This window comes from Gavia stellata, chromosome 16 (assembly GCF_030936135.1).
Source record: "Gavia stellata isolate bGavSte3 chromosome 16, bGavSte3.hap2, whole genome shotgun sequence".
Taxonomy (NCBI): Eukaryota; Metazoa; Chordata; class Aves; order Gaviiformes; family Gaviidae; genus Gavia; species Gavia stellata.
The window spans coordinates 8,197,946-8,218,379 of record NC_082609.1 but is presented as its reverse complement, the minus strand read 5'-3'; the positions used below and the strand labels follow the sequence as shown (position 1 = coordinate 8,218,379).

General features: G+C 41.9%; 1 protein-coding gene across 2 annotated transcripts in view; it reads right to left on the bottom strand.

Moving 5' to 3' along the window:
* GALNT10 (polypeptide N-acetylgalactosaminyltransferase 10) overlaps positions 1-20,434 on the bottom strand; it is an 87,945-nt gene that overhangs the window by 44,000 nt on the left and 23,511 nt on the right. Inside the window, exon 2 of one of the 2 annotated variants that reach the window (XM_059825359.1) lies at positions 4,082-4,105. The exons of the other annotated variant lie outside the window; for it this stretch is intronic. Within the exon in view, the coding sequence (XP_059681342.1) occupies positions 4,082-4,105 (24 nt within the window). The remainder of the gene's footprint in view (positions 1-4,081; positions 4,106-20,434) is intronic. 2 annotated transcript variants of the gene reach the window in all.

The following is a 20,434-nucleotide window of genomic DNA, read 5'->3' as shown; positions in this document are numbered from 1 at the left end:
TCATTTGTAGCATCATTACTGTGGAAGTAGTTATGCAAAGAACTTAGAGGTTTTTCCCTTTTAATTCCTCATGACCTGCAGAGAGAACTCCACAGGCTAGAACTACCTAGTAAGAAAAAAAAGCTTCCCTCCTTGGAGGGCAAGAGGTTTAAAGTCTCACTAATGGGTCGATCAAACCAAACAACCACCAAAAAGCAACGGTTGGCATAGTAACCTTGCAGGGTTATCAGGCACCTTTGGCATCTGAGACACAGACGTCGTTTGCCTGACTAGTTAAATTACAAAGTCTTAATTTTCATGCCTAGATTTGTCTTGGGAAAATAGGACATTTGGACATTTCACTTGTTATTCCAAGGCACTAGACTTCAGCCTGATGCAGTTCACCTCAGTGCAGTCTGACAGATGAGCTCTGGTGAACCTTGCTGTGAAGGTTTTGTAGATTATCCCCATTGCATCACCCCTCTTCTGCAACAGTCAGCAGGAAGGGAGCCCTGTGTATTAGCTTACAAAACTGTCAGTGAAGACAGGTTTCAGCAAATACGTCAAGTGAACTAGAGTGACTGAACACAGGTACGTGCCCTGCTCTGCCTGCTGTTACGGGTGGTAACCCTTAGCAAAGGAACAACATGAAAACCTTGAACTGGGCTGGTTGTATTACCGTGCCAAAGGATAATAAACCAGTGGTTTAAAAGCAGTAGAGCTCCATCTGATTAAAAGCTGGCCTGTGAACTATTAGAACTTACCCCCCACATAAGAGATTTTAAATCAATCTAGAACCTTTCAATCAGGGATCATAAAATGATTTACATTCAGCTTCTTGACATTTTTCAGATAACAACATACCTGGCAGAAATGAAGTTTCACCCATGAAACCAGACACTCAGTTACACATTTCAATTAACTAACATCAATACTCAGAGCAGCCCCCTTCCTGCTCCCTGAAATTCAATTTTATTTTCACTGAAGTATTGCTGATGGGCACTCAGGATGGACAAGAAGTCAGTCACACAGCTCGTTTGTGATGTGAACAAGTATTAAGGAACTTCCACTTGTGCCACCTGGAGCTAACGAGGATATTCTCTGAAAAATGCTTATGATGCAGGGAGATGGAGGGAAGGGAACTCTCAGGGTAGCAGGGGAAGAACAAGACCACACTACATGATGTGATTAACAGTGGGAAAACCCAGACAACTGCCAGAAAAGGCTGGTTAGCAGGAAAGGACAGTTACACCCAGAAGAAAAGCAACCACTTTAAGAAAAATCCCAGTAGAGCTATTTTTAGATGGTGTACTTGATTTCTTTCATTTACCCCATGATTCCTTAATTTTCTTCACCTTCATTATCTGTTCTTTTATTTTTCAGTCTGATGAAGTTATATGAATCAAAAGCAATAGCTCATTTTTATGTTGTTAATTACTGTCCCTTTACCCACATGAACTCTTCTAAATCCTTACTTCTGTTCAAATACAGAAACTGGTAGTGTGCCTTCCTGAATTTCACTCTGCACCTATTAGGACATAAAATGAAGATTGCCACCAGTAATCCAATGTCTTCAAGTTCACCTCTGACTGCATGTGTTGAAGACTTATATTTGCTGAGAGAAAGAGGTTTCATGAGAGGCACTGGAAAAGCCTCACCAATTCCCATCATGCAGGAGAAGGTAAGTGCAGCTCCGGAGCAGCAGAGCTGTGGTGAAGAACCACGCTCTCCCTTTCTGGAAGGGCTCACCTGAACTCACCAGATATAAATATCAAACTAAATTGCTTAATCTGCCTTGTGGTTTTCTAGCCATCCCATTAAACAGCAGTGTTCTTATGTGAATTTCTACCTGCTGATAATGAAAAAGTACTTTTAAGTGTCAAGACGAACATGTGAGCCAGGAACCAAACGTGCAAGAAAGCACTGGGAGGGCAAACTGAACACAGTGGACAACAGCACTTCTGGGGCAAAACTAAGCATGCAGCTAGTCCTTGGGTCAATCTGTTGCTGGTGTCAGCAACATGATCACAGAGCACCTTGAAAAACACACAGGGTATATGCCAACACCAGCCAGAAACCTAATGTTTGCTCCACCACAGGAGGTTACTGCTGCTTTTGCACAGCGGACACAAGCAGAGGTGGTTTGAGACACTTCCTTGGGGTGCGGTGAGCCAGGGCACGGCATCGGCGAGGGGCAGGGAAACCCAACTCCAGCACCTACTCACAGCTCTGTCTAACCCAATGTTCACACGAATAATTTATGCAAACTCCACCTTACTTTTGGTAGCTCATGCCAGCTAATGCGAGCAGCTCTGGATGACAGCTGTGTGACTGACTGACAGACAGCAGAAGCAGCAGCTTGGTTATTTTTGGTGTTAAAACGGATCAGATTTTCAGCACCATGTAGCAGCCACCCTGTGCTACTGCAACAGTCCAGCACATCTACTCATCTGGCCACCGCAGCAGTTTCTAATTTTTCAAACAACATGCTGCCCTCCTGATCATCCCCACTAAATAACCCATGGAGCACACTACTGTTCTGTGAGATTTTTGCCTCTGTTTTGCAAGATCCCTGCTTTGCCAGGCCTGCTCACTGGCCAGTTTCCTCTCCAGGATACTCCCCTGCCAGGAAAAGTCATGGAAAGCTCTCGCAGACCAAAGCACCTCCTTGCCAGGGGAGTTTTGCTAACTCACTGAGCACTAGGCTTGCGCACAAGTATTATACTGGGCACAGGAACAACTGGCAAGTCTGAAACTTCAGTATTTTAAGTCTCTTTTGCATCTTGTTTATAGCACTCTGGACTGAATAAGCACACCAGGAGAATCATTTACAACACCACTATCCCATCTGCCATTTGCTGTGATTCAACATGTGTAAACCCCTTACCAGCAGTTACTCTAGAAATCCCACCCATCACTGAAGAGAAGAGCATTGTAAGAGTGTCTAGGCACTAGATCTAAAAGGAGAAATACACAGTGCGACTCTGAGCCTCACAACACCCACTGTGCACATGGTAACCCAGCACCCTATGTCAAGCCCCTATGAAGTGCCCAGGGAAAGTCAGGCACCCTGGAGAAAAAGAGGAAAAGAAACCCATCAGCAAAAAGACATCCAAGCTGCCTAACAGGGCACTGGTAAGAGTGTTTTAAAAGCCACCTCTTCTTGGCACTCAGGCAACTTAAATTAGAATTGCAGAGGCACCCCCCTTTCCCTCTGAACTGACGTCTGAAAACGTCCCTTAGAAGATACCCATCCACGGCCGCAGGTACCTGTGTGGATTGCTCTCTTTTCGAAATACGCTAACAGGATGGATCTTGAGCTGCCCTCCACAACAGCTCTCAGGAGATGGGAGACAAGTTCGAAGTATACCCCAAAGGATTCACACCAACATCTCCAGCATCCTCCGGAGGGAAGCCACACCACTGGGCTATTGGCTGTTTCAGGAGGGGCATCTCACACAATTACAAGCTGTACCACCAAAGCAGCCAATGCTCCTCAAGCCAAGCAGCAACTTAAAAGCCATTAAAAAGCAGTTCCAGCCATCGCTGCTCAGGGTGACCACCCCCAGGCTCTGGGCTGGAGTTGCCTTTGTGTTTGTGCGCTCAATATAGGATAATGTGAACAGGGAAGTAAATTTTCTGCACAGCTTCAAGCCATTCTTCAGAGAGGTCAGCAATGTGCATTTAAATACCCTCAGAGCAAGGAACAACCCGACGCAATTTAAACACTGCAATACTGAGTGAAAAGAGGCAGTAGCATGCCGTCCTCCAGTGCTATTAAAGAAAAAAAGAAGAAATCAGAGACTGCCACTGTATTATGTACAGAGCCCAAATCAGGCAGGCAGACAGCAGAAAGTCTAGTAGATAAATGTATTACTCCTCTCAGTCCCAAATAAATTTACTCACAAAAATGTCTTTGAGCTGGGCTAAGCTAAACCCTGTCAAGGCCGCACATGTCAAGAGAAAAACTTCAGTAATTTGTGAACTTTAAATTAAGCAAGAGGGGAAACTATGGAGTACACGCATCAGTTATTCAGCCCTTTCTAAACTGTAGTGTTGGACTTTGGAGGCACACAGAATACAAGTTATCGATCCTTAAGACCTGAGGAACAGGCTCTGTACAGCTCTCAGCCTTGGAGACTTACAAGGACCGACTTCTCTTCATGTTGGCACGGGCAAAGTAAAATGAGGACTGTGTAGGGTGACTCATTATCTGTTCCTCTGCCTGCAGTGCTCACGATGTTACACTGTACATGCCGTGTACAACTAAAGCCAAACGAGATTCACACAAGATAAACACAACATTAATCTCTGTTAGATTGACATACCTCTGTAAGTGGCTTTTAAAGTTATGAAGGGTAGACATAACTGCAGATGGTTTTAACAGACATGCTGCATTCCGAAGCTTTTTTGGTCTTGGGCAGAGATGTTACTTTAGTCAATCCAATTCAGAAATGCTCCATTAAATTTAATTCAACTTGGGTAAACGTTAAGAGGTTTGAATATTTCTAACTGCATTCCTTGCAAGCAAACATAGAATGCTTACATTGGTTTTGCAGGTCACTATTAAAACACCGTCTGCTGTGAGTCACTGACAAGTTCTGTCAACAATGTCTGAACATTAATTTTGAAGTGACTTTCAGTGCTAGAAAATGAATTTCAATGTCTTTGCTTCAGTGACCTTGCCAGCACCCACAATCTGCGTAGCCCCGAAGGGAAGGTGTAGCTGCAGCAGGCTGATTAGCATCGTATTTCTTGCTAAGAATCACTTTCAAGACCAACTTAATTTCAGCAGACTACCAAAAAAAGTCAGTGTGAACGATAAAATATTGCCTTCCCCCCTCGACTGCAATTTTTATGCTCATGTCATCACCATTAGCAGAGCAGTGTGTAAAGTTGCAGGCAGCATACCATCATGGGCAAAGGGAAGATATGCATATACACGCTCAGAGTCTCTCTCATTGTGAAAATGGACAGGTTGCTGACACTGATGTTATTTTGGAAGCTCCTTTTTTTTCTTCTCCTTTCTTTTTTTTTCCTCCTTTCTTTTTTTTTTCCTCTTTGTAAAAGATGTCTGAGCTCTAGAAATCCAGACACAGCACACAGGGAGCAGAATGTTGCTTTTTTTAGTGGTTTCCTTCAGGGATGCTGCATGGGATTTGACTCAATTATGCAAATTACATAACTTGATGATACCCCTTCAACAGACGCTCTAGACTGTGATATCTAAGCAATCTGCAAAACACAGCACGTTTCCTACGACTGCCTTTTGCTTTAACTATTAAACAAGCATCTCATTTGCGGGGAGCTGTATCTTACCTGTAATGCTATATTTCATGTCAATTTTCACTTTTATCCTAATTTCTCATTAATTCTAACTGCATAGCAGGAGGCATAACATTTTTATCCAAACCCCACCAGCATATCCCCCCATAGCTTCATTTTAACTGTGGTATATACAGTGACCATTGTTTGAACATTACAGTTACCACTGCTGCATGGGTAGGGTAAATTGGCATTATGGATCTGGATTTCTGTCCCTATAGAACAGGTCAGTAAGGCTATAGCCTTTGCAATTTTCTGTTTTGCTCTACCTTAGCTTCTCATTTTGCAAAAATCTTTGTTTTTGAAATGGTCAGTTGTAAACAGCAATGCAAAAAGGAGTTTTCAAAGCATGAAGAGTTTGTTATGATCATCTAGTCAAGCTACATAAGTGGACAGGCCATTGAATGCTATCCATTAACTCCTACAGGAAGCCCAGAAGTTCTACTTCAGCTCAAGCACATTTTCTTTTCCTTAAGAACTGGAAATTGTTTACCACTAAGGAGTGATTACTTCTCCAGCAATATCTTAAGCTAATCTCACGCCTGTTCCCATCCTTCATTTTTTAAAAACCGAAAATGAATTGAAGTAGAAAGTCATATTAAGCAATACATTGAAAATGGATTTAGACAGATTGCTGTAAATAAGCCCCTTCTGTTGTCTACCATGCTGTTACTTAACATGCCGCCAGAGAAACTGATCAGCGTTCAAACACCAAATGTACAAAAATGGAGTTTTAATCTTTTGTTTAATCACTATTTAGTGTGCTTGGCTCCAGCCAGAATAAAAGAAGGGTAGATGGAGATGTAAGCCAAGAGTTTTCTATACACGAGGAAGAAAAGATTTGCTGAAGTGCATACACTAATCATAATGCTGTACAGATCTCAAGCCCTGTTCAAACATTTGTTTTGTTGATTTATTGCTTTTTTAAACCAAGGAGCTACGATCAGACCCAAGAAGCTATGATCTTTGGCGACAGTGTTAAAAGGGGGAATCTGTTCCACCCCAGGTCTCTTCATTTATCCCAGCACCTCAGCGAGTATATCTTGCATTTATGTCCTACAACAAGATGCTGAAGATGACAAAACAATCCAGAAAAACAAAAGGAAAAGACAGAGCAAATAGAAACCATTCTTCTATTTATTAAAAGAAGTTGCAACCTGATGTAGACTCAGCAGAAGACTCAAGAGTACGCGATTTGGGTACAACCCAGTTGTCACGATCTGTGCCATGGCAAAGCAGAAACAAGAAACATCTATAAGCAGCTTCTCTCCAGGCTTTCAAAACCTAGAGTACACGAGGGAAAACGTAAGAGAAGCCAGGTTTGGCAGAAACCAGGAAGAATCCTCCCTCTCAATGCAGCAAGAAGCCCAGGTTCTAATGATCGTGGGACCATCCATGCTAAATGTAGGTAACCCTTTCATAAATCAATAGATATCAAGTCTTACTGCACCATGAAGAAATAAAAATCTTTTTTGGTTTGTCAAAGATCTATTAGCATGTGTTGAACAACAAATTGGTACAACACCCACGCAGCACTAACAGTATCCATCCTTTGTGCTGGCATGAAAACAGCTGAGCATTTTAGATGATCTAATGAAAAATAAAAGTATCTCCAACATCAGTTTGAGGCATTCATCCTAGGTCAGGAAGCTGAGCATAACCTTGCTCAGTCAAAGCTCTTAATTTACTGGAACGGGAGATAGCATACTACCAGAAAAAGAAAGTTGCTAAAAGCCTGTCACGTGATCTACCTAAGTGTTTTCAAAAGGTTAATTTTTGAAGCCATTTCAGTCCATCAAAAATTTAAAAGCTACATTAACATAATCCATACCTTCAACATTTCAGCAACTATTAAAAAGCAATGCAGGACTAAATGGCAGCACGTCATGTGGAATGATTATGTGCTTTCAAAGACAAAAAAGCCAAGTATGTCTTCACAGCTGTGTTGTGACTCAGATCCAAGCAACAGGTTCAAACCAGACCTAGAAGTTCCCTGCACAGTGCCATGATGCTACCATTTGGCCATTGTCCTCTTCTCTCCCACCTGTCAGACCAGTAAGACTGAAATCCACATGTTCAGATTTGTGCTTTTCTTTGAGAAAGCCACACTTCAGGGTATGGAAATAACCTGCCTGTTTCCTTCAGCAAGTAGAGCCACAAACACTGCAGGCACTCCTGGATCAGTCCTGCCCCTGTGTCAGCCTATTAAACCACAGCTGGACCAGAACCAGCTGAACGGGTCAGTGCATACAGACCCAGAGCAGAGCCTTTGCCGCAGAATACCCAGGGACACTTGGTAGCTGATAGTAGAGCTATTAAAGAAATGTTCCTTGCAGAACACCAGGCATGCAGCTCCTTGGTGGACAGGACAGCCTACTGCTTAAGCATTATTCAATTTTAGCTGACACTGTACTTTTTAATGCATAAAGCTTTTCGTATCAAGTGCTAGAACAGTACTTGCTTGAACTGAAGCTTCCCCCCCCCCCTTTAAATTCCTTAACAAGTTTTATTCATCCTCAATTGCTGAAAAACCCTTAGCACAAACAAAATTTTACCTAGCAAAAGTCCTGGTTCATCAGCCCATTAAAGTCTAAAGACATCAGCTGAGGACAGCAATATGACATCCAGCTTAGTCATCTACCTCTACCAGACACCTTACACTTTGTTCTTCACTTATCTTTAGAAATAGTATTACGGTCTCACAGCGTTTGCTGTTCTAAACTTACTATTTGACTAATTCAATCCAGGCCTCCAAATGCACAGTGCCTTTCCAATGTCAGCACGGAGCACCAAGCGGTGAGTTCTTCCCTGGATTTTAGCACACCTTGTGATAGCACGGCGGTTTCAGCCTCAGACTTTTCTTTCAGCTGCCAAAAACCCAGCTGACCTAGTTTTAGATTTTAGAACAAGACTCATTGATTTAATTTGCCCACAACAGCTTTCTCATCTTTTCTGTTCACTAAAATGCTTACAGCCCTTCCCATCTATAGAAATGCTCCACTTTCCAAATAGCAGTATGTCTCAGGGATCCGCTCAAAACTATGGAATAAGCTACTGCAGGCATTTAGTTCCATCAGAAACCTCCTCATTTTCCCCCCTCAAGCAATAAGCACATTCCTTTGACCTTGCTTTAACATACAGCAACACATTATAAAATTCCCAAACAAGATGTCACTCCTTGGGCTACCCTCCGGTCAAGATGGGGGACACAACCCATTACTCACCCTGCCTGAGGGACGACGGCCAGGGGAGGACTTTGACAGCAAATACATGAAGTATGAAGATGTAGACAAAAGTCATCTCTGAACTGCCATTCCAAATGAGATTAAAGACTTCCCACCTTCCCTTTCTGCTTTACATACTTTCAGGAAACTTAAAACTAGGTGGGGTCTCCAAAGGAACCAACATATATGTAGTATTTTACTGTGTGTCCAAGAGCTGTTTTTTGACTGCAACTCCCAGCGGAAGCTATGAGGATGAAATCCAGAGATGTACATTGTTTTCCACAGCATTTAGTGCTATCTGAAGCTGTTTTAAATACAACAAGCCTTATATTCACAGAAAGAAGAATGAACAAGCTGGTTTGGAGATGAATTTGCGAAATGGACATTTGAAGCAAAACCCTCCGGATGTCTGCATATATCCACGCTCCATTTACCAGGAGCAAACAGCATGCAAGCTGTAGTGGTTTCCTATAAGGACATACTTCGGAGCACCGTTTCTGAAATCTGACTTACCAGTTAGATTTACAGATTATGCTGCATATGCAGAAAGACTTGAATAATCTGCATCAAGATTTAATAAAAAAGCAGGATACAAAACCTATTAATGCCATCATTTCCATTAATTCCCTGTACTCAAGCTATAAACTCTTGATCAGATTTTAGGAATGTTAAGCCAATCAACGATTGCTCAGCTGAACACAACTTCCAAATATTTTGAATACTAGCAGAGAACTGCACCATATATCATACTACCAGAAATTCAGAAATCTTATTAAAGACACACCACAACGAACATCCCATATATCCTCAACACAGAAATACTACACAGAAGTGAAATTCACAGCACTCAGACAACCAATACAAGATTACAACTAAGCTTAGTGCTGCTCGTAGGCGGACCTGGCAAATGTGTGACTGTAAATATGACTTTGTTCAGTTTACAAAAAAAGTTACAGCATTTCTAACTATTTGAATGATGAAAGAACTATGATAATTTGTGCCTTTCACAGAATGGAATCTACCTGGATGGGCACCGGGTCCTTGGGAAACCCTGGTATAACTCCTGGTATAAGCTGGTATAACTGATATAAAATAGGAGATGGCTGCTAATGCTCCAACAATCTTTGACGTGAGGGCAGGACAAATCCTACCCACTACACACCCAAAGGAAGAAGTCTAAATATTTTCCATAAAACTGACAAATCAAGAGAAAACCACTCAATTTTGGAACTTTCCAATGTGCAAACTGGGATGCCTTGCACTTTGTGATAGAGAAAGGCACGAGTAAGACAAAAGACTGCATTATAACATGTTTTCTGAGGTAGGATGAGCAAGGCAGTTTGAAAGCTTGCCAACAGTTATAGTTCATAATAGTAAACAGAAGCAATCTGGGTTTTGCCTGGAAAAGCAGGTAGAGCACCGTAAGGTATCCATAAGCAGAGCTGCAGCAGGCTTTGGAACAGCTGACAGCATAGATCAGATATTTACCTTTCCGCATGGAAACTGAGCTGATGCCAAACTTACTCAAGAGAAATTCAGGGCACATTGTAGAAGTTTGATGACCTGGTGAGGGGCAAAGATTTGTCAGCATGTGGAGTACACTGGCTTCAGAAAGGTTAATACCACTGTTCTGAAATGCTCCAAAAGTGTAAAAAACCCCCCAACATTTACTGGTACTGAAAACTATATACAATCCATTCAAAAGCTATGTAACAGATATGAGTCAGAAACTGGAATAAGAACCATAATTCCCATTTAGGTGTGTGCCAGGTACTGAGATTTTGTGTTTTATGTCAGCAGACAGAGTGCTTCTCATAGCAAGCCACATATCAAGCTTAGAAATTGCTTTTTCCCTAATGAATTTTGAAAGATACTGGAAAAAAGTCTGTATTTTAGCTTTCTTCTTGACCCCTTACCCATCCTTAGGAGTTACACATAAAATTATAGAAATATCTCCTACCAGAAATTTGGAAGGAGGCACAATCTGACCGAGAACAACAACATTATCTGCTGAAAAGTCAGACTCAAACCCAGAGAATGTAAAATCATCTACCAGAGGCATTCACGTGCTAGTACAGGAAATAATCCCCAGACACGCTGCACCAGCTCGTCTTGCTCAGCACATCACAGTTGCAGTTTAAAAGTAAACTGTTCCTGGAAATGTGGCTGGGTGACACAGGACCCCCCTGCATCTCCCCTGCTGAATAAAGACCCAGGCCAAAAGGATTCTAGGGAGAACTTAAGACATCAAGAGGCTTACAGTCATTTTCAGAGAGTACTTTTCCCCCTTTATCTCCTGACACCAGGAACAATACCATGCTCATGTAATAATTAAACATCACTTGAACAAAACAGTTCCCCGCTAACTCCAATAAAGCAAAGAGAATCACAAGCATTTTTCTATTTTATTTTCCACGCTCTTCACTCCGTACCTTCAGTGCTGACACTGCTTGCTTGCCTTCCAGTCACTGGACAACCAACAGTACCCGTAACAACTACCCTGACAGCTTTGGTTTAGGAAAAAATTTTTTTTTTCAATTTAACATTTACTATTACTTCAGGTGGTGCTCTGAAGGAGCCTATCTTTTGCTTTGCTTCCTGGTTCACACTGTTAGCATCAGTCTCAGCACAGCTTTTTGTTAGCAGCAATGCAACAAAACCACATTTTTCTGGTTTTCAGCAATAGAATACCACTGTTTTCCTTCCAGCTATTTTGAGGATTTTAAAGTAAATTCTCTACCAACTTCCTGGCAGACTTGATGCTTCTTGACAGCGTTACGTTAAACTGAAAACATCAGCACTAAAAAGCTATGTTTAACACGCCTCTTCTTCCCAAGAAGTTATTTAACTGCTGCTCAGACAACTAGTACATTGCACCCAGCAATAGCAAGCGCACAGATCTATGCCAAGATTAATCACACTCCTCTCAGAATCAGACTTACTGCTATCACCCCAGTTACTCAAAAACATTTGAGCCATGCTACCTCCCATTTCCCCTTGTTTTTGCTGTCAGTTCATTTGATGTATTTGTGCTTTGTTTGCATCTCCAGATTCTCCTTGTACAGAAGGCAGCACACAGAATTACTGCCCACGACAGTGAGGAGTCCTGCTGCACACTGCAGTGCAGAGCAGCTGGGCAATAGCTATAGGAGACTCTTGTACCATTATGGTATTCCTGTAAGCAGTTATTCTCATCAGGAAGCATGAGCTGCTCCTTGAGACCAGGCACAAGCTGCATTATTCCACTGGGAACAAAAAGCCGAGCACAAAAATCCCAACTTCAGCCTTCAACCTCTTCTAGAAAACCAAGCCACCAATGACAGGTTGCAAAGATGACTTGCAGAACATGCACATCACACGATTAAGGACTAAAAACCTCACCATGAACCATATGGGGAAGGTTATCCCATGGAAAGTTCTGGGCACCCTAAAAATAAATTGCGTTTAGAATAACACATGGAAACTTCTCACCAGTTAAAAGCTGAAGTGCCAAGTACGCATACCCAGCAAGACAGCGTCTACCACCCTTTCGCCACTCCTCCCTCCACAAGGAAAGCATTGGCAGAACTCCCTGCAGTACTTGTGCGTACCGTATGTGCCATCTGATCACACGTCCCAGGTTTAATACTTCTCTCCTAAGCAAGCTGCTCAAGAGGTCTGCCTCTACCCCTTTCGAACACTATGTGAAATTGTGAATATTACGCATCTTTATGCCACCCCAAGGCTTTTAATTGTCCATGCCTCCACCCTGGGCTGAGGTGAGGCTGACCCAAGGCCAGGAAAGGATCAAGTAATCTACACTGAAATGCTGAACCTAGAGGATAGATCCTGCGTAGGTACATTGGTCGCTCCTAGAGATCCTCTCTAGTAGCGATCACCACTTGACATGGGCAGCCGCAAGTTGTAATATGGCAAGAAACTACCTGATTGCTCATAATGCCAGTGCAGCAAGAAGGCACACTAAGCCTGGTTAGGGTACAACAGGGAAAAAATAGAAACTGGTAAGATAAATGGGTTGTGTCAGGGGAAGAAGCTGGTTGACAGTCTGAGGGCTATTATCTCCGAGTGCCTGTGGAAGACGGATGAGATTTCCAATAACCGAAAGACGACAAACACTTCTGGGGAACTGAGGAAAAGCAGGGCTGGGGATGCAGATGCCAAAACATTGTACACGCCTAAAGGGTGACAAATCACTTTTAGGTGTCACCTTAAGAGTGACAAACTGCTACTAACTACAGCAGTGTCAGGATTAAAAACTAAGAAACAAGCAGCTTCTTTCTGGGACAGGTAACAATTGGGCAGACAGGAGACAGAAGAGATGCTTCACTCCACTCAATGATCCAAACCTGACTATACTGAGTCTTGTTATTGTTAATATCCAAATTGGAATTCACTCAAATCTAATCAATAACCAAAACTTACATATTTTGATGCAAACATTCAGGTCATGTGTCAAAGCAATCTTTTACAGGATCTAGAAAGATTCTGGCAAATTATGTATCGATTTCAATACTGGAATGAAAAGCATGCTTGTTAAACCTGCTGATGCTGCCAGATAAGTGGCGAACAGGATTAGAATTTAAAAGTGCTCCTAACAACAGAACAACGCATCAAAAAGTTTGGGATACAGTTCAAAGGGTGAGTAAAGGCGGCATTAACTATACAAACACAAGACTTGACTGACTTCTTATGCAGCTGTTCAGCAGCTGTTTTAACACCATTTCTGGGTGATGACAGATCACAGACTGTATGAATCTGTGTCCTACTGTTTGAAAAAAAGCAAGTTTCATTCTGAGATATTTACAGAAACATCATACACAGAAAAATGCAAAATAATGGGTGCTGGCTAGGATAGAGATGACTAGGCAGAAAGGAAGGGCAAGTATTACGAATAGTCCTCACACTTTTCCACACTGCTGCAAAGAAGAAAATGGGAAGCCATGAAATTAAAAGCACAACACATTAAATAATGAAAGAGACTTTTTAACTACATGAGGAATTAATATGTTTCATTTGGGCCAAGAGGCAATTAGACTTTGAAGAGTCTCATTTTACCACAAGGGTCTTAAGGGAGGTCTCTCCCTTGAGAGTACACTGAAAACATTGAATTCCAAAATGCTTCACTGTCCACTTTCTGGATGCTTAAAATAAGCAAGGGCTATGGCAGCTGAACAGTCTCACAAGCATTCAGTAAGAATCACATTAAAATATACCACAATATTTTCTATTTTCCTAGATCTACTCTAGCTCCTATAGCACAGTAGAACTATATTCCAAAGAAACTGAATTATTTGGAGCATTTACTGTCCTTCAGGGTCATTACAAGAGCACAGCAGTTAGCCCTATGATGAAATATAAATTCTCTTCTCTACGGCGCATAGTCAGACCTCACTATAATGAAGCTCCATGGGACTGAGGAAAATTGCTGTATAGCAGGACATTCTCTGAAATAGAGATTTTGTAGCTTGTTGTACCAGAATAAAGAAGTACCCAATTTGACTCGAACACGTTATATCTAGTATTTTATGAGTCTCACTTCATATTGAAAGAGTACTGTTTAAGCATCGACAAAAAAAGAAAAATCAATAAAGAAATAAAACACATGGTTGTACATAAGATACAGCAGAGAATGACCGATACAAACTCCTTACATTTGCTTAGGTGTTTGTTCTACCAAGTCTTATTAATTAGGCAAAAAAAAGTTCACACTGCTAGGACTATTTCAAAGCGGGTAGGCTATTAGCAGGTCTTGTTACAGAGCATCTGAGTAATTCGTTGTATGCATGCTCTCTTTTGTGTCCTCTGAAAATTTATGGTGTAACACCTCATGGCAAAGATAGTGCTGGCAAAACAGTGCTATTGCACAGCTTACACAAAGTGCGCAGAAACACTGAGCTCCATTTCACCTGTTTGGGGGAATTTTGAAGGTGAATCACTATTCAGTCTTGTATAGAAGTAGCTTAAAACTATTTTAAAGCCATCTTTTAATGGGAGCAGGGAGTGAGACATATCCTGTATCCTAGATTTTGGGTGTTCCCAGAACATGAGGACAGTTGTTCCAGGGAGTATTCATTCAGGCCACGCTTGGATGTTCCTTTTAAGAGCCACATGCACTGGCTTTCAGTACAGACAAGGATAACTCTACTGCAAGGGGTTATGGTTAGGACTGTTCAGCAGAATGTGAACAAAGCAAGAAGTCCCACTGCCTCTGAAGAATGACGTCCTACAGAAAAGCGATGGGAAGATCATGAGTGTAACATGCAGGATTTTAAAAAGGTTTTCAGAACTGCGTTTGTGATGTTGGTTACATTTTTTTTCTCTTCCTGAAGAAGCATAGACGTTTTGAAAATGGAGTGCTCCAAGCCTTAAGCACCATTTACAACTGTGGTGTGCAGAGGAAAAGCTACCTCCACTTTGAAGTTTGACTGGAGACTTACATTTAACATTAGTCAGACTTACTAAATTCTGTGATGTAGTTAATTGCAACGGAACAGAATTTCTTTTACAAAAAGTTCATCTACTTCAAGTTCAGTGGTTTTTCAACGTTCTGTCAAACACGCACATCTGTTGAGTGGGGAAGTCACCTTGAGGGAGTAAGCAGGCTGAGGAAACTGGGAATTAAGAGATGCAATTAGTGATGATGAACTGGTCTTATTACCATAGAAGACTGAAGTTCAAGACTTGATTCTTCACTTATGACACAGATCAATCTGATTAATTTTGCCAATATCCATTCTTCAGAAACAGTTTTCACCACTGCCCAAGAAAAAACTCTGACCCGAGGAGTGAGAGCATTAACCAGAGCAGCTTAGGACAGACCACACTACCCGAGACCTACTGGCCCTTTAGACCCATCTCCTGACAACAGAAAGCTTTCAGAGATCCCTTTTGTTTGTGACAAAGGCCGGTTTCACAGACACTTCCTACAAAGTCTCTTAAAAACCCTGACATTGCTAGAGTACTACTAGATAATAATTCAAGACTAAGAAGTCTTGAATTTCTGCAAGTCAAAAAATAGTTTTCCTTTCAAAAATTATTTTGAAGGAACGATACCACATATACAGATATAGCAACACAGTCTATTACAAGTTCTTATCAAAAGTGACAAGCTCAAGGCAACATTACAACATCTTAAAACCTTTCAGCATAAATGAACGGCTAAAAAGTTCTGAATGACTTTGTTCAGGAGGTGCACATCACTATGTGCTCCATCTGACCTTACTAATAATCATTCAAGCTTCAAATCTGCTACTAAAGTCTCCATTGTAAGCAATTATTTGTCTCTGTGCAAAAATGTTAATTTCATGCTCTGTAAACACATCTCCTTGTGAAAGACCAGCCTGCCCATAAAGATTGCTTTTGACAGCCTGGTGACCATCTCCTGCAGCAAATGCCTGAAGCATCTTTCTATAGGTAGCAACATCTGTTCTCCCTTCCATAAAGAAACAGACATATGGGGATGACACATTTACAGGTGAGCCACATGTAATGACCTCTATAAAAGGGAGATGGAGAGTTTTGGCACTTACTTAAAACAGAGTAACTTGACACTGTAAAATTAAACACAACAGCAACTGCTTTCAAGTAGCTGTAATTTGTCATAACATTTAATCAACTAACCTGTTGTGGAAAACATCATCTCTGTGGTGCTGCTCTTAGGGAAAAGATGCATGGAAGATAAAGGCTGTGGTAAGAAAGATGGCTTTTTAAGTAAAAGTGGAACCACAAAGAGGAAGGCTGGTTGTCAAGCTTCAGGAAGAAAACCACCATGCTGTTTACCAAAACCAGCAGTAAAAAGTAGGCAGATTATTTAGCCCAAACCAAAGTCAGCCACACCTAAACCTGTGAGCAATCTCTCCCCATAAGATCATGCAACATGATGCTACATGGTAAGCTTATTTTGCCCAAGAATGTTAGCCTGAATCCCAAACTAAATCCGTTGAATACATACAGTTCTTGCTTTGGATGTCAGCACATGCAAGACTGCTGGGAGACAAGCTGCATATTTTAAGGCAATATAAAATGCAAGTAAAATTCTACATATGAAAGTTAACCACCTTTGCCAGAAAGGCAAGAGAATCATAAATATGCCAGGCATTTAATGCTAGGAAACAACTCAACTTGGAATAATTTTATGCTATTAAGGGATGCACACTGAATATGGACTCAGATCGCTTCATAATTCATATCTAACACATACTAAAAGTCAGCCTTGGTATTGCATAGCAACTGAGTGGTCTTTCAGATGTATCTAAATTCACTTCAACATGCATAGAGACCAACAAAATACTTTCACCCCTCCTCAAGCTTTTACTTCTCTCTCAATATCACTTTACAGATGCCTTCAACTAGACCTGTTTTCCCATGCCTCATGTTATAAAATACTCCAGGGGCCACATGTTAAGTGGACTAGTCCTTTTTACTTCTAAGAACATCTCTTGAAACTTGAAGTAACAAGCAAAGAGACTTCAAGATTTAAATGTCCATATGACGGTCCCAGACTAGGAAATATTTATGTATTTCCATAAATTTACCACTGTGCAAAGAGGCAAGACAAGTTCACCATCCCAAAAAGCATAAGCCAGAGCGGTTGGCTAGTATGAATTATAAAAGTAAAGAGCTCAGATAGATGTCAACGTTTCAGTAATCCCATTTAGGACAGCTGCTCAGAGGCAGCCTATGTAGGACTGGATTTTCACAAATTACATTAGGAGGAGGAAGGACCATAACACTTACTGTAACAATGAGATGTCAATCTTGCCAAAAGTAAAAATTAAGATTCTTATTACATGCAATTTAGTGGAATTACTTTCCAATTCGCAAAACAAAACAAACAAAATCAAGGCTGCTATGTACTTTCAAGTAAAACTAATCTTAAGCTGATAAATCCTGGCACTTTTGTCCATGCTCTGAAGTAAATCCTTGCAAATTCTTTGAGCAGGTGAGACCAACAGTCTCCTTCCTCTACACAGCTCAGCAAAAACAGTTCACTGAATTACACTGCTACTCTACACACATCATCTTTGGGAACAAAGCTTGGTTAAAAGATTTTTTTCTTGTTTCAAATGCAGCTCATCTCATTGATCTAGTTTACAGTAGGTCCCCATCCAGAGCTGTACCAGCACAATAGAGAGGGAAGTGAGCTGCAAAATAGGGGCAAGATCATCAAATTGCCTCTATCGACGAGACAACTCGTGTCAAAGCCCTCCTTAACACACACTGTTTGGTTACTGGATCGTTATTCATCAGGAGAGCATATTCAGGCAATTAATTTACTATTCTTCCTATCTCTACCACTCACAGTCAGACTCACACTTTCACGCTCCCTTGTACAGGAACACTTATCAATCTCCACTTTCCCTCAACTTTCAGGCTTGTGGAACGAAAGAGGTTAAAAACCTTTCAAAGCAGAAAGCTGCTTATGCAAAAACAGAGGGAAACCACAGCGTCAGCCTTAAAGGAATCAATAAATGCTTATTAGTAGGTGGGAAATTCAACACATTTTTGGCTGCTTAGTACACCTAGTTTTAATATCTCCAGACAGCTTAATCTAATTGGTTGCTCTGATTTAAACCACCTTCTCTATATAAAACTTTAACCAGGCACTTTCTTTAGTTTTCAGAACCGCATCAAGCCCATACTAACATTTTAATCTCAGTGACAGCCAAAGAATGACTCCACAGCAACACCATTCTAATTGAGTAATCTTTGCAAGCTTCAGAAAGATCACTGCATGGAAAAAAACCCCAATGCTCATGTAGTTAAAAGCCTTCATCACTTAATCCCCCATCCTCAGTAAGAACTATTCTGACTGGAACAATTTATGTAACAGCTCTCACTACAGTAAGCTAAACATTTCATCCAAGAAGGGAAAGTATGAAGAAACTATAGCACATGGTGGTGATGTTGGAAAATCAAAAATTCCAAAATTCCTTCAGATGCATTTTCAATAAAGCAGCAGTCATTTTGGACGAGCCAAGATATTCCACTTAGACCACAGGGAGGAGAAACCACCCCAAATTCCTTAAAGTTAAATAGAAGCCAACTTTCTGCTACGTTCCATTAAAGGTACAATCATTCTCTTTTCCTTACAAGAAGATGTAAGCCAAAGTTCATAACTACTACAGATTTCAAAGTATTAAGATCAATCTTCTGGGCGCTGCATAAAAATACTGCATGCTTTTGATTGATGTTTTGGAAAATGAACTGTGGCTTGTCTTTTAACCAGAAATGTGAGGACTTTGGGTTCCATACACAGTACAGAAAAGGGGCCTCTGAGCGTAAGTACATTAAGACAGCTGCAGCTGAGGGGCACATATTACCTTTGAGATTTTTCTGATGAAGTCATGGCAAGAAACCAGAGCAAGCTCTAGAGGTAGTGGAAACATCCTGGGTGACTGGGGAAAAAACTTCTTTGTGGCTCAGGTAAGCAACCACTCAGAAAAGATTCATATTATGAACAGTAACTTTCAACATAAACTTTCTTAACAATAATTTAGAATCATAGAATCATTTAGGTTGGAAAAGACCTTTAAGATCATCAAGTCCAACGCTTAACCTAGCACAGCCAAGTCCACCACTAAACCACGTCCCTAAGCACCACATCTACAAGCCCTTTAAATACCTCCAGGGATGGTGACTCAACCACCTCCCTGGGCAGCCTGTTCCAATGTCTGACAACCCTCTCAGTGAAGAAATTGTTCCTAATATCCAATTTAAACCTTCCCTGATGCAACTTGAGATAATTTTCTCTTGTCCTGTTGCTTGTTACTTGGGAGAAGAGACCAACACCCACCTCACCACAACCCCCTTTCAAGTAGTTGTACAGAGCGATAAGGTCTCCCCTCAGCCTCCTCTTCTCCAGACTGAACAACCCCAGCTCCCTCAGCCGCTCCTCATCAGACTTGTGCTCCAGACCCCTCACCAGCTCCATCGCCCTTTTCTGGACACGCTCCAGCACCTCAGTATCCTTCTTCTAGTGAGGGACCAAAACTAAACACAGCATTCGAGGTGTGGCCTCACCAGCACCAAGTCCAGGGGCACGATCCCCTCCCTGCTCCTGCTGGCCACACTATTTCTGATACAGGCCAGGATTCCATTGGCCTTCTTGGCCACCTGGGCACACTGCTGGCTCATCTTCAGCCGGCTGTCAATCAACACCCCCAGGTCCTTTTCCGCTGAGCGGCTTTCCAGCCACTCTTCCCCAAGCCTGTAGCGTTGCATGGGGTTGTTGTGACCCAAGTGCAGGATCTGGCACTTGGCCTTGTTGAACCTCATACAATTGGCCTCAGCTCATCAATCCAGCCTGGCCAGATCCCTCTGCAGAGCCTTCCGACGCTCGAGCAGATCAACACACCATCCAACTTTGTGTCGTCTGCAAACTTACTGAGGGTGCCCTCGATCCCCTCGTCCAGATCATTGATAAAGATAGCAAACAGAACTGGCCCCAGTACTGAGCCCTGGGGAACACCACTTGTGACCGGCCACCAACTGGATTTAACTCCATTCACCACAACTCTTCGGGCCCGGCCATTCAGCAGTTTTTTACCCAGCCAAGAATACGCCCGTCCAAGCCAAGAGCAGCCAGTTTCTCCAGGAGAATGCTGTGGGAAACAGTGTCAAAGGCTTTACTAAAGTCTAGGTAGACTACATCCACAGTCTTTCCCTTGTCCACTAAGCAGGTCACTTTGTCATAGAAGGAGATCAGGTTAGTCAGACAGGACCTGCCTTTCATAAACCCACGCCTGATTGCCTGGTTGTCCTGTATGTGCCATGTGATGGCACTGAAGATGATCTGCTCCATAATCTTCCTCAGCACCAAGGTCAGGCTGACAGGCCTGTAGTTCCCCAAATCTTCCTTCTGGCCCTTCTTGTAGATGGGCATCACATTTGCTAACTTCCAGTCA